Raw genomic sequence first — 13,402 nt, forward strand, 5'->3', positions numbered from 1 at the left:
CCTAATCAACTTTAATAGGTAAAATGGTCTTTTTTTCCTCCGCATTCTTAGTCAGCTAGCCCCCAAAATTCTTCTTATTGGCATATTCAAAGAGACAAGTTTGTTCTTCTTATTTCCTTTTCTTAAGCATAAAGACTCCTTTATACTATAACCTCATAATAGTTTTTCTTAGTAATCTGTGATTGAAAGTGGTCTGTGGTGTACCTTTCTCTTCTTCACAGCCAGGGTCACTGATTCTCTGCATGTAAGGATAGGCTTCTTCAGATCCTGAGTCAGTAAGGAAACCTTGGTCCTCGAGGAGTATTTATTATGCACCAATCATGTATCAGGTGCTGCTTTAGGCAGTAGAGCTATTGTGGAGAACAAAGCAAGTTTCCCTCTCACAAAGATTATATTCTAATGTGAAGAAACAAACAAATACTCAAGGGCAGGGAAATTCTTACAATAAAAATAAAGCAGAATAAAAGAATAGGGAATGACAGGGTAAGAGGTGTTATTTTAAGTTGGGTTGTAGGGGAAAAGCCCTCTGATGCAGTGCTATTTGAGCAGAGATTTGAACAAAGTAAGGGAATGAATGGGCCATGAGCATTTCTGAGAGAAGAGACACTGCCAAGGGAGGGACCTTGGTATCTCTGCCTAGCCCTCTGGCCCTCAGGACTTCTCTTCCTCCACTCAACCCCACCCGCAACTACCATCTGGACTCGGTGCATGAAACCTCTAAGCTACCACACATAATAAATTTGAGCCACTGTGTGGAACCTCTTACCCCAGCATTCTGATAAGATTCCCCTGATGTTGGTGCCTATCTGTATTTTAATCACTTCCTATTCACCCTATTGGTGAGAGAGAGGATTCCCACCATATGTTTTTGGGAATGGCTCAACACACAACACTGGACAGATAAGATAGGCAACAATTTATTAGTTACATAAACTCACATCCCAGAGGAGGAGGACACTGCGTGCCGTACAGGGCGACCTGGAGGTTGCACTCAGAAACAGTGAACAACTCAGGCAATGGGAAGAAGACTTTGTAGTATCAGGAGAGTGGGGTTCACACAGGAGGATGTGATTGGCTTGTCTGAATAATTCTGAGGCTAGCAGGGAACCAAAACTGGGGATAAAGGCTAGCAGGGATTAAAAAGAAACTTTGCTTGGTCCCTTTGATGAAGAGGATTTTTTGACTAGGGGACCTTATCCACAGGAGCAGAGCAAGGAAGAGAACTTGCAGGTAGACCATTCAAGACCATCCCCATTTTACAAAATGTTGAGGCAGCACGTAATACTGCACTTTGGTCTTACACCACAATCTGAACCAAATCATTTGTTTCACAGTGAGTTCTCTGAACTCAGCAGCATCACAAGAATTATCAGACTTCATTGCTTGATTAAGATAGGAGCTTAGATATCTGAGGATAATGAATAATGACTTAGTCAAAGTAACAATATAATGTTTTAAATTAACATAGAAGGTGGTGACCCAGTTTTTTAGAAGAACTTTAACTCTTTAGCAAGGAACTTTCGTTGTTTGTTTAAAAACAAATTTATGATATGACAGAGTCAGCACAAACTCCAGGAAGTTATTCTAGTGAGATATGGCTACCTATGCAGATTATTCAGGAGGTAAAGAATAACCTTTTACCATATTTTGTTAAGAACAGATAGAATACTCCAAGACCAATTTTTTATTTTAACAGAGAAAACCAAATTCTGGTTTTATATTAATAAATATTTGACATTAATGGATTTAGAAGCTTTCCCTTTTTAATCTTACGAATAAATCCATCAAAACTGAGCCAGCTTTGGAAAAATTTTAATATTTCATTGCATATTTTAGATTATTATTTGCAGTTATTATAGTCCAAGGCAAATAAATTTCCCTTTCCACTAATGTTCTACAGCTTTCAATATCCAGGTTTGTCCTTCATTATCCTCTTTCACATTTTGGAACAACCTAGATACTTTTACTTCAAGTACAAAAGACTAATCTTTTCCCATTAATAAACAAGAACACATGCCATTCATTACCTTTGCATACATGGTTGTATTTCTGTGTCACTATTGTTCTTAGTATAGTCTCAATCGCCATATCAATTATAACTTAACCAAGGTAACTAACTTCTGTTTCACAGAGAAACTGAGAAATTTCTGTTATATACAAGTGTTTTAACAAACCATCAAAGCTCATGGATACACATAATACACGTGTCCTTTCCACTACATAACATACAAAAATTAAAATCATATATATGTTAAAACTACACTTGCTGACCAATGTTTCAGTATTCTGTCTTACTTAGGAATTATTCAAAGATGCAAAGATGATCATTTAATTAACTCAATTTAATATTAGTCCAAGGTCTTAAAGTTAACTATTGGAAATTATGTTGTGTTTTTTTTTTAATTTTTATTTATTTATTTATTTATTTATTTATGGCTGTGTTGGGTCTTCTTCGTTTCTGTGCAAGGGCTTTCTCTAGTTGCGGCAAGTGGGGGCCACTCTTCATCGCGGTGCACGGGCCTCTCACTATCGCGGTCTCTCTTGTTCTGGAGCACAGGCCCCAGACGCGCAGGCTCAGTAGTTGTGGCTCACGGGCCTAGTCGCTCCGCGGCATGTGGGATCTTCCCAGACCAGGGCTCGAACCCGTGTCCCCTGCATTGGCAGGCAGATTCTCAACCACTGTGCCACCAGGGAAGCCCGGAAATTATGTTTAATCTTAACATACCACAGAACATAATTACTGTTGATATAGAAAAGTTTGTCAGAATTATAATTTAAGTTTACGTTTTCCTTCATCTTAAACATTATATGGAAGTAATATTAGCTTATCAGTAGACCCTTTTTTCCTTTTTTTTATGTCCATTTTATTCTTTTGTTATTTCCTTATTTGTTTTTATCTATATGATGATGCCTTTATTATTTTTTATTATTATTTATTTTTGGCTGCGTTGGGTCTTCGTTGCTGTATGTGGGCTTTCTCTAGTTGCAGCGAGCAGGGGCTACTGTTCCTTGAGGTTCGCGGGCTTCTCATTGTGGTGGTTCTCTTGTTGCGGAGCTCAGGCTCTAGGCGCATGGGCTTCAGTAGTTTGTGGCGTGAGGCCTCAGTAGTTGTGGCTCGCAGGCTCTAGAGCACAGGCTCAGTAGTTGTGGCACACGGGCTTCATTGCTCTGCGGCATGTGGGATCTTCCCGGACCAGGGATCGAACCTGTGTCCCTGCATTGGCAGGCGGATTCTTAACCACTGCACCACCAGGGAAGTCTGCCGAGGGAGGTTAGGTAAGAACTTCAGAACTTAAGAAATTCAGATGTAAATTAGTATCTTCATGAGAAACCCCAATTTTATTTTCTTAAATTTACTTATATTACACTCTACAATGATTAAATCCAGATAAAGACAAATAGTTCTTTGTTTTTTTTTTTTAATTTATTTATTTATTTATTTTTGGCTGTGTTGGGTCTTCATTTCTGTGCGAGGGCTTTCTCCAGTTGCGGCGAGCAGGGGCCACTCTTCATCGCAATGCGCGGGCCTCTCACTATCGCGGCCTCTCTTGTTGCGGAGCACAGGCTCCAGACTCGCAGGCTCAGTAATTGTGGCTCACGGGCCTAGTTGCTCCGCGGCATGTGGGATCTTCCCAGACCAGGGCTTGAACCCGTGTCCCCTGCATTGGCAGGCAGACTCTCAACCACTGCACCACCAGGGAAGCCCCCAAATAGTTATTTTTAAACCAAAATTGTAAACCAGTCTGATTTGTTCAAAGATTCACTTTGATTACTTAAATTTGGATTCTTATATAAGAATACTTACGAGCTAACAGTTCCTGTGAGAAGGGTTTTTTCCTTAAAAAGCCACCACATTTAATATAGTGTAGCACTCCTTTAATTAAAAAATAGAAAACTGGACATGTTATACATTTTTTAAAATATTAGGAAAATAAATGTGCACTGATGCAATTTTGCGGTCTCAGGGCAAAAATCCCACAGATTTAAGCAGACTTAATGTTTTTTGTTGTTGTTGTTGTTTTAACATCTTTATTGGAGTGTAATTGCTTTACAATGGTGTGTTAGTTCCTGCTTTATAACAAAGTGAATCAGCTCTCCATATACATATATCCCCATATCTCCTCCCTAAGCAGACTTAACGTTAATCAGAAGAAACAAAGGCAACTCATCCACAGAAACCACAGCAGGAGGATGGAATGTTTTATAATGTATATCAAAAACAGTTGGAGGCTTCTTAAAACACTGATTCTTGGGCCTAACCCTCATTAGGGTTCTGGACTGAGAACTAGCATTTCTAATGAGTCCGCAGGTGACACTGATGGTGAAGGCCCAGGGATGAAACTCTGAGAACAAGTTTTCTAGGAAATGTGAGGCTGCCTGCCTCCAGGCCCCAAGTCCATGGGGCTTGTTAGAGTTGTAGACTCCAAGGGACAGAGCCTCAGTTCTAACTGACATTCCCTGTGTCTCTGCAGTGAACAAAGCAGACAGATAAACAATGAACAATAACAAAAAGGCCACCGTATTTGAAGTAGTCTACATTCACTTTTTAATTTCTTGAGGGTTCTTACGTTCCTTTATATTAGATTTTTGTAATCTTATTAGTATCTGTAAATCAGTAAAAACAGAGCTCTTTCATTTTAAGAAATTTATATCTAATTTGTTAATACCCTTCCCAGAAATAGGAAAATGTTTCAAACTCACACAAGGAAGGGTAAAGACTCTCAAGTATGATAGGCACACAGAGAGCCTACGGCTTCAGGTCTACAACTTCAGTTACAGGTTAAAGGAAACACAAAATACATACACTCACTGATCTAGATCTCAAAGGGCTTTTCTTCTTTCCAGTAAAAGCAAGACTTACTCTTCTACAGACCAAAAGACTATTGTACCAGATTATTTGCCCTGTCATACCCAAAAGAGAATAGGTCCCCATCCTCCTATTAATGGGGAATAACACATTGGCTGTGTGCAAACCAGAATCAGAACCAAACATAGCCAAGAACCAGAAATAAAAGTGAAAATAAAAGTCAGGAAAATAGAAACAGTAGAAAAACAGAAACTCTGAAGATAAAGTTCTATTGCCACTTGGTATTCACTCTAGAAGCCAAAACAAACAAACAAAAACCAGTGCCTAGGAGGTGCACTCTTTAATTGGTTCAAGAAGGTATATCCACTTGAACAATTTGGTATAATTCCAAAACTGTCAATGTAATTTTCAAAACAAGACTCAGTAAAATATAGTTAGTGCATGTCAACATTTAACACCTTTATGAGGGAACCAGCGTGATGGTAAGGCCACTATTTTGGCATTATTTATTACAGGGGCATGAACTCATATTCAGAGGGGCCAGGCAAGCAATGTAAGTAAGGGAAGAAGGCATTTACAACATTACCTAGAGAGTGGTGGGGAATGTAGCAAACTTGAGAGAACATACCTTGTCTGAAGGCGGCTGTTGAACATCTTCAGCTAATTGTTGCCTCCTGGGAATGCAAGCTTAATGTTGCTTATCCCTACCTTCGATATTTTTTCACAGAGGCTATTCTGGATTTTAAGATCAATCTTCCAATTTTAAAGTGTTGATACCTAATTCAGTTTTTTAAAAACACTGTGTGAGCCAAACAAAACATTTCTTCAGGCCAGACATGGCCTAAGGGCCGTCAGTTTGCAACTTCTACAGTAGATGTTAGTTATATAACACAGCAAAGGAAAAGTTTAACCAAAAGTTGTGTTTTATTTGAAAGAAAAGTTTTAAAAGTTTTTTAAAAAAGATTCACTTTCAGTTTTCTCACAAGAGTGAAAAAAAAACATGATGTGATAGTGTTTTGTCAGCTAGCAATTCAGTGCCTCCCACATACATAAACATATACATTTCCATATTAAGTTCTATTTTTTGTCCATTTAAAATATAGTTATTCATTTTCTGGAGATCTGTATCATAGTGTGAATATTCTTAACATTACTGAACTGTAAATTTAAAAATGGGTAAGATAGAAAATTTTATGTTATGTATTTTTTACCACAATAATATATGTATGAGAGAGAGAGAGAGAGAGAGTGTGTGTGTGTGTGTGTGTGTGTGTGTGTGTGTGTGTATAATTGAATATATATTGAATTTTATTCAAAATGAAATTACTCATTTTAAGTTGTCTTTGTAGGGTAGTGTATTGAATGTAAAACATACAGGGTTTACCCAGAAGTTGTACAGTCAGTAACAGGAAAGCCCAGAGGCAAGGAGATACTTTGACAGGCTGCTGTGGCCTTGTCAAAAGATCATGAGAACTTTTTTAGGGAACTAAATTTAGTAATGGGAATGGTGTTCAATTTGGAGACATTTCAGGAGCCAAATTGGGGAATTTGGTGAAAAACTGAATAATAATAAAAACATTAAGGTTTCTTTCTTGGTACTGAGTGTACCAATACTTAAGATAGGAAACAAAAACAGATTCAGAGAAAATTAGTTCAGTTTTAGGCAAGGCATGGAATTTCAGGACTTGAAGGAAACCTAGAGGTTACCTAGTGCAACCATCTCATTTTACAGATGTGAAAGTCATTAAGTGATATCTTCGATATCACAATTGAAGTCAGAAGCAGAAGTTTCTAGACTGAAAGGCCATCTTTTCTCAGTACACCAGAGCATCTGTTCTGTGACACATGGTTCATTCAGTTCAGAGATGAATGTTGTGATGCTGTAGTAATCCTCAGGCTGTCGCCATATGTTAGTTAAGAAGGCCTGCAGATATCTTCAGGACACAGGATACCAGACCCTTTTCCTTGCTCTATAAACTCCAAGTATGCCTCTTCTGAAGAACTCCAGGCCTTTTCTTCATTTTAAGCTGTTTGTAGGACCTGTAAATGGAAATGGTTTGTAGATGTTTGTAATTTCATGCCTGGAGTTCAACGGAAAGATTGGGACTACAGATGGAGATTTAGGAGTCAAGGACCATTTCTTGAAACATTCTAGGGAATAATGTATATATAACTATGTTGCATTCTAAGGAATTTAGACTTTATCCTATGAGAAGTTCTCAACCTCAGCTGTACATAAAAATTGCTGGGTCTGGGGAAGGATTGATGATCTTTATTTTTTAAAAGCCCCAGAGGTTTCAGATGCACAGCTATGGGAAGCTGTTGAAGGATTTGGCACAATCAAATATGCATTTAAAAAGATAATGTGAGCTTCAGTGGATGGGGAGAGACTTGCCCTAGTCCGAGCAAGAGATGATATCTTTCAATGACTACAAAGTATTTTGAGTTAATTTTCCATAATTCTCCTATCTTGTAGGGTGGGGTGTAAAAATTTGTTACTGTCCCCCAAAAGTGCATCTTCTGTTTCTTTTTTGTTATTCTTTTGAATTATTTCACTAGGGCAGATTCCCAAGAGTAATTCTGTTGAGTTGAAGGAAATGAGTAGTTTTGGCTCCTGATTACGTATTACCATAATAGTTATAATCAATTTACAGTGTTACTCTCCATATGGTGTGCCAAATACGACCTTTAGAATCATTTTATAAGGTTCAAGAAAAGAAAAACTGTTGGGATTTTTATTAGAGTGATTTTATTTTGAAATTAGCAATAAATTATTGGAATAATGTTTATATCATGTTTATGCTATTTTACATGATTTTATCTTTAATAGATTGATGAACTCCCAGAGGGAGCTGTGAAGCCTCCAGCAAATAAGTATCCTATCTTCTTTTTTGGCACCCATGAAACGTAAGTCAACAAAACAACTTACATTTTCAACAGTTCTAATTTGATTCTGCTAAGACTACATTATTTTATATGTTGTTAAAATCACTTTATATTATTTTATATGTTGTTAAAATCATTATAATCAATTACATAAAATTGCAAAGATAATATATTTTTTTCTTAATGTAAAGATTTTTCATTTATTTTGCTTTTGAATATCATTTCTGTTTCTGCTTAAATGTTGGGCATGACCCAGAAGTTTCCTTTAGGACACTTTTAAGACCTAGAGAGATGTCTTCCATTCATATTTCACAGAACAAAGTTATGTTCTCTCAGGCTCCTTCAATTTGTCAGACCTTGAAGGAAACATACTACCTTTCTAAGTTTTTGTAATTGTGTTGGTCAGAGTACAGATTAAGCTATTGAATAAAGGAAACTGAAAATACAGTGTCTCAAATAATATAGGAATTTACTTCTTTTTTTGGAAACAGTCCAGGGATGGGGGATCTATCTATCTATCTAGATAGATAGATAGATCTGTCTATCAAGGTAGGTAGATCAAGGTGGATGTTCAGCTCTGCTCTAGGGACCCAGGTTTCTTCTGTTGTGTTGGCCTGCCATTCCCTAGGGCATTGCCCTTGTCTGCTTATTTAAAAAAAAAAAAAAAAAAAAGCAGAAACTGGCTCAGCAGTACCTGTGCATCTTCCAGGTAGAGGGAAGGGGGAGAGGGAAGAGGTAAGGAAATGACACAGCAGTTGAATATGTGGCTTACAGTTGCATTTATTCCAGTGGCAAGAACTTGGCCATATGGTCACATCTAGCTGTAAGGAAGCTGGAAGCATAGTCTCTAGCTAGGCAACTTTGTTGGGGAAGCAAATTGGGAGGAGTATCCATTAAAAGAAAGACAATGGTAATGGATGCTAGGGAACCATAGGCAGTCTTGACACACAGAACCTGACACACTGAGAATGTATATGGTTATTTACAACAAGGACACAAATGGAATAGGAACTGCAAATGGGGGGGGAAAGCTAAAAACTAAGATGAAATCTTATATTCAGGGCCACCCCCTATGTTCATGTGAATGTTAGTAGAGCCGGGCATGAACTTTTTCTTTTCTTGCTGTCTCTACCACTCTGACATCTTCCTCGTTCTCGTATTGAAAGAGAGCTAGCTGGGAGAGGGCCCTTTAAGGCATATTTCTTTCTTGTCTTCATGTGAGAAATTTATGTTTTTTTCAAGAGGTTTTATTTTCTTTGTTTTATTTATTTATTTATTTATTTTAATTTTTTTTTTTTGGCTGTGTTGGGTCTTCGTTTCTGTGCGAGGGCTTTCTCTAGTTGCGGCAAGTGGGGGCCACTCTTCATCGCGGTGCGCGGGCCTCTCACTATCACGGCCTCTCTTGTTGCGGAGCACAGGCTCCAGACGCGCAGGCTCAGTAATTGTGGCTCACGGGCCTAGTTGCTCCGCGGCATGTGGGATCTTCCCAGACCAGGGCTCGAACCCGTGTCCCCTGCATTGGCAGGCAGATTCTCAACCACTGCGCCACCAGGGAAGCCCTATTTTTATCTAATAGACACTTGTGGACTATGCAACTTAACATGTTTTTCTCCTTGAAGAGGTTGCTCGAAGCTTAGAAATAAATGTTTTACCTATAGTAATAAGTGCGTAGGGCTTTGTGATACCTATTTTTGTATTTCCCTCATTCCTCCTTCCCTTTTATGTCTATACCATTATTTTGCTTTTTCTTTAGGACCTAATTCCAAGTGATCTGATTGTATATCTAGAACAAGGCAGGATTTGATAAACAAGATTATCACATTTCCATTGCATACACCAAAATCAACCATTTACTAATATTATGTGGTAACTTTCATTCACTTAGTAAACATTTTCTAGATATTCTTTAAGGCACTGAAAATAAAAGTTGCCCTTAAAGAATTTGCCACCTGGTATATTGCTAGTAAAAGTAACAGAATCATTCCAGTAAACAGTGTGAAGGATTTTATGGAGTTATTTCTTATAGCATCCTTAATATAAGTCAGTGGCATAATTCCAAGTCTCAATTCAGTAAAAGCAGTTCTACCAAGGAGCAGTGTGATACAGTCCGTATGTGAGTTTTTTGCTGGTTTGATCATCCAGAGGTAGATTTTAAAACATCTGGAGGAGAATGAACTTTAGAAAACCTGTTATAACATTGTTTCAGCTGATCATTTACTAAGTATTGGGTGTCCTTAAACCTGAGATTATATGCCCTGGCAAGTACCTAACATTCAGTCTCTCTGTGAAAGCAGAGATTGTGTGGATGTTGCTAAGCCCTATATACACAGTGCTTTACACAGTGCCTGGCCCATGGTAGGTGTTTTTTTGTTGTTTTTGAATTTTTGAATTTTATTTTATTTATTTTTTTATACAGCAGGTTCTTATTAGTCATCAGTTTTATACACATCAGTGTATAGATGTCAATCCCAATTGCCCAATTCATACCACCCCCACCCCCTGCCGCTTTCCCCCCTTGGTGTCCATACGTTTGTTCTCTACATCTGTGTCTCAATTTCTGCCCTGCAAACCGATTCATGTGTACCATTTTTCTAGGTTCCACATATATGCGTTAATATACGATATTTGTTTTTCTCTTTCTGACTTACTTCACTCTGCATGACAGTCTCTAGATCCATCCACGTCTCAACAAATGACCCAATTTCGTTCCTTTTTATGGCTGAGTAATATTCCATTGTATATATGTACCACATCTTCTTTATCCATTCGTCTGTTGATGGGCTTTTAGGTTGCTTCCATGACCTGGCTATTGTAAATAGTGCTGCAGTGAACATTGGGGTGCATGTGTCTTTTTGAATTATGGTTTTCTCTGGGTATATGCCCAGTAGTGGGATTGCTGGATCATAAGGTAATTCTATTTTTAGTTTTTTAAGTGACCTCCATACTGTTCTCCTTAGTGGCTGTATCAATTTACATTCCCACCAACAGTGCAAGAGGGTTCCCTTTCTCCACACCCTCTCCAGCATTTGTTGTCTGTAGACTTTCCGATGATGCCCATTCTAACTGGTGTGAGGTGATACCTCATTGCAGTTTTGATTTGCATTTCTCTAATAATTAGTGATGTTGAGCAGCTTTTCATGTGCTTCTTGTCCATCTGTATGTCTTCTTTGGAGAAATGTCTATTTAGGTCTTCTGCCCATTTTTGGATTGGGTTGTTTGTTTTTTTAATATTGAGCTGCATGAGCTGTTTATATATTTTGGAGATTAATCCCTTGTCCATTGATTTGTTTGCAAATATTTTCTCCCATTCTGAGGGTTGTCTTTTCGTCTTGTTTATGGTTTCCTTTGCTGTGCAAAAGCTTTTAAGTTTCATTAGGTCCCATTTGTTTATTTTTGTTTTTATTTCCATTACTCTAGGAGGTGGATCAAAAAAGATCTTGCTGTGATTTATGTCAAAGAGCGTTCTTCCTATGTTTTCCTCTAAGAGTTTTACAGTGTCCAGTCTTACATTTAGGTCTCTAATCCATTTTGAGTGTATTTTTGTGTATGGTGTTAGGGAGTGTTCTAATTTCATTCTTTTACATGTAGCTGTCCAGTTTTCCCAGCACCACTTACTGAAGAGACTGTCTTTTCTCCATTGCATATCCTTGCCTCCTTTGTCATAGATTAGTTGACCATAGGTGTGTGGGTTTATCTCTGGGCTTTCTATCTTGTTCCATTGATCTGTGTTTCTGTTTTTGTGCCAGTACCATATTGCCTTGATTACTGTAGCTTTGTAGTTTAGTCCGAAGTCAGGGAGTCTGATTCCTCCAGCTCCGTTTTTTTCCCTCAGGACTGCTTTGGCTATTCGGGGTCTTTTGTGTCTCCATACAAATTTTAAGATTTTTTGTCCTAGTTCCGTAAAAAATGCCATTGGTAATTTGATAGGGGTTGCATTGAATCTGTAGATTGCTTTGGGTAGTAGAGTCATTTTCACAATATTGATTCCTCCAATCTAAGAACATGGTATATCTCTCCATTTGTTGGTATCATCTTTAATTTCTTTCATCAGTGTCTTATAGTGTTCTGCATACAGGTCTTTTGTCTCCCTAGGTAGGTTTATTCCTAGGTATTTTATTCTTTTTGTTGCAATGGTAAATGGGAGTGTTTCCTTAATTTTTCCTTCAGATTTTTCATCATTAGTGTATAGGAATGCAAGAGATTTCTGTGCATTAATTTTGTATCCTGCAACTTTACCCAATTCATTGATTAGCTCTAGTAGTATTCTGGTGGCATCTTTAGGACTCTCTATGTATAGTATCATGTCAGCTGCAAACAGTGATAGTCTTGCTTCTTCTTTTCCGATTTGTATTCCTTTTATTTCTTTTTCTTCTCTGATTGCCGTGGCTAGGACTTCCAAAACTATGTTGAATAATAGTGGCAAGAGTGGACATCCTTGTCTCGTTCCTGACCTTAGAGGAAATGCTTTCAGTTTTTCACCATTGAGAATGATGTTTGCTCTGGGTTTGTCATATATGGCCTTTATTATGTTGAGGCATGTTCCCTCTGTGCCCACTTTCTGGAGAGTTTTTATCATAAGTGGGTGTTGAATTTTGTCAAAAGCTTTTTCTGCATCTGTTGAGATGATCATATGGTTTTTCTTCTTCAATTTGTTATTATGGTGTATCACATTGATTGATTTGGGTATATTGAAGAATCCTTGCATCCCAGGGATAAATCCCACTTGATCATGAGGTATGATCCTTTTAATGTGTTGTTGCATTCTGTTTGCTAGTATTTTGTTGAGGATTTTTGCATCTATATTCATCAGTGATATTGGTCTGTAATTTTCTTTTTTTGTAGTATCTTTGTCTGGTTTTGGTATCAGGGTGATGGTGGCCTCGTAGAATGACTTCGGGAGTGTCTAAAACTAGCTGTTGAATGAATTAAAATTGATTAAATGAAATAAATGAAAGGGGGGGAAAGTATGTGGAAGGTGAGGAACTTAACAAGAAAACTGTGTCAGCAGGAGCACCCCAAGGCAGGACCAGAATTTTCCTCAGAACATGGCTTTGAATCTGTTGCTTACACAGATAGGTGATTGGAGCCCCAGTTTCTTTGAATCTGTTGCTCAGACAGGTAGGTGATTGGAGCCCCAATTTCTTCTGCTCCATATAACTTTACCCCAGTAGTTTTAGTCTGGACAATTTTCAAGGCAGCCTTTGTCAGGAAAAAAAATAACATCCTTAGAGCATGTAACTTTGAACAATTCTATTTTCTGGCCTACCCTTTAAAATTTATAAAACATACAGCAAAGTTAACCAGTTGAGAGGGGATTTGATTTGTGGAATTATCTATAATCCAGGAAAAACCAAGGTTGTCTATGAAAAACAAGAACTTGTTTTAGAATAGCTCATTCAGTGTTCCTTTTTCTGGCAACAGCTAACATGGTCAGTTGAATCATTAACCTTGACTCCTGTGGCATAATTAAAGTACAGACAAGCTCTGGTTAGCATCTGTAGCTGACGTGAACCTCAGGCAGCTTAGCCCACAATTAATTCCTATACGTAGAGTCAAGGACTGGAGAAAGGTCAAAAGCCACAGTCTAATAATTCATGTCAAATTGCTCTAAAAGTGAAATCACCGTACCCAAAGTCACATTTCCTTCTCATGCTCAGTTTGTCAGGCATTTGGTTAGAATGTCCAGTATCCTGATAAACTATCTCTGGA

General features: G+C 38.0%; 2 protein-coding genes across 2 annotated transcripts in view; one reads left to right on the plus strand and one right to left on the minus strand.

The window, feature by feature from the left end:
• The window catches only part of HDGFL3 (HDGF like 3), a 75,551-nt gene that overhangs the window by 43,561 nt on the left and 18,588 nt on the right, over positions 1–13,402 (plus strand). Inside the window, exon 2 of the mRNA XM_057544673.1 lies at positions 7,638–7,714. Within this exon, the coding sequence (XP_057400656.1) occupies positions 7,638–7,714 (77 nt within the window). The remainder of the gene's footprint in view (positions 1–7,637; positions 7,715–13,402) is intronic.
• TM6SF1 (transmembrane 6 superfamily member 1) overlaps positions 6,641–13,402 on the minus strand; it is a 53,387-nt gene continuing 46,625 nt past the window's right edge. Inside the window, exon 11 of the mRNA XM_057544668.1 lies at positions 6,641–6,847. Coding sequence (XP_057400651.1) covers positions 6,830–6,847 — 18 coding nt within the window. The 3' untranslated portion in view covers positions 6,641–6,829. The remainder of the gene's footprint in view (positions 6,848–13,402) is intronic.

Source organism: Balaenoptera acutorostrata, chromosome 3 (genome assembly GCF_949987535.1).
Source record: "Balaenoptera acutorostrata chromosome 3, mBalAcu1.1, whole genome shotgun sequence".
NCBI classification, from domain to species: domain Eukaryota; kingdom Metazoa; phylum Chordata; class Mammalia; order Artiodactyla; family Balaenopteridae; genus Balaenoptera; species Balaenoptera acutorostrata.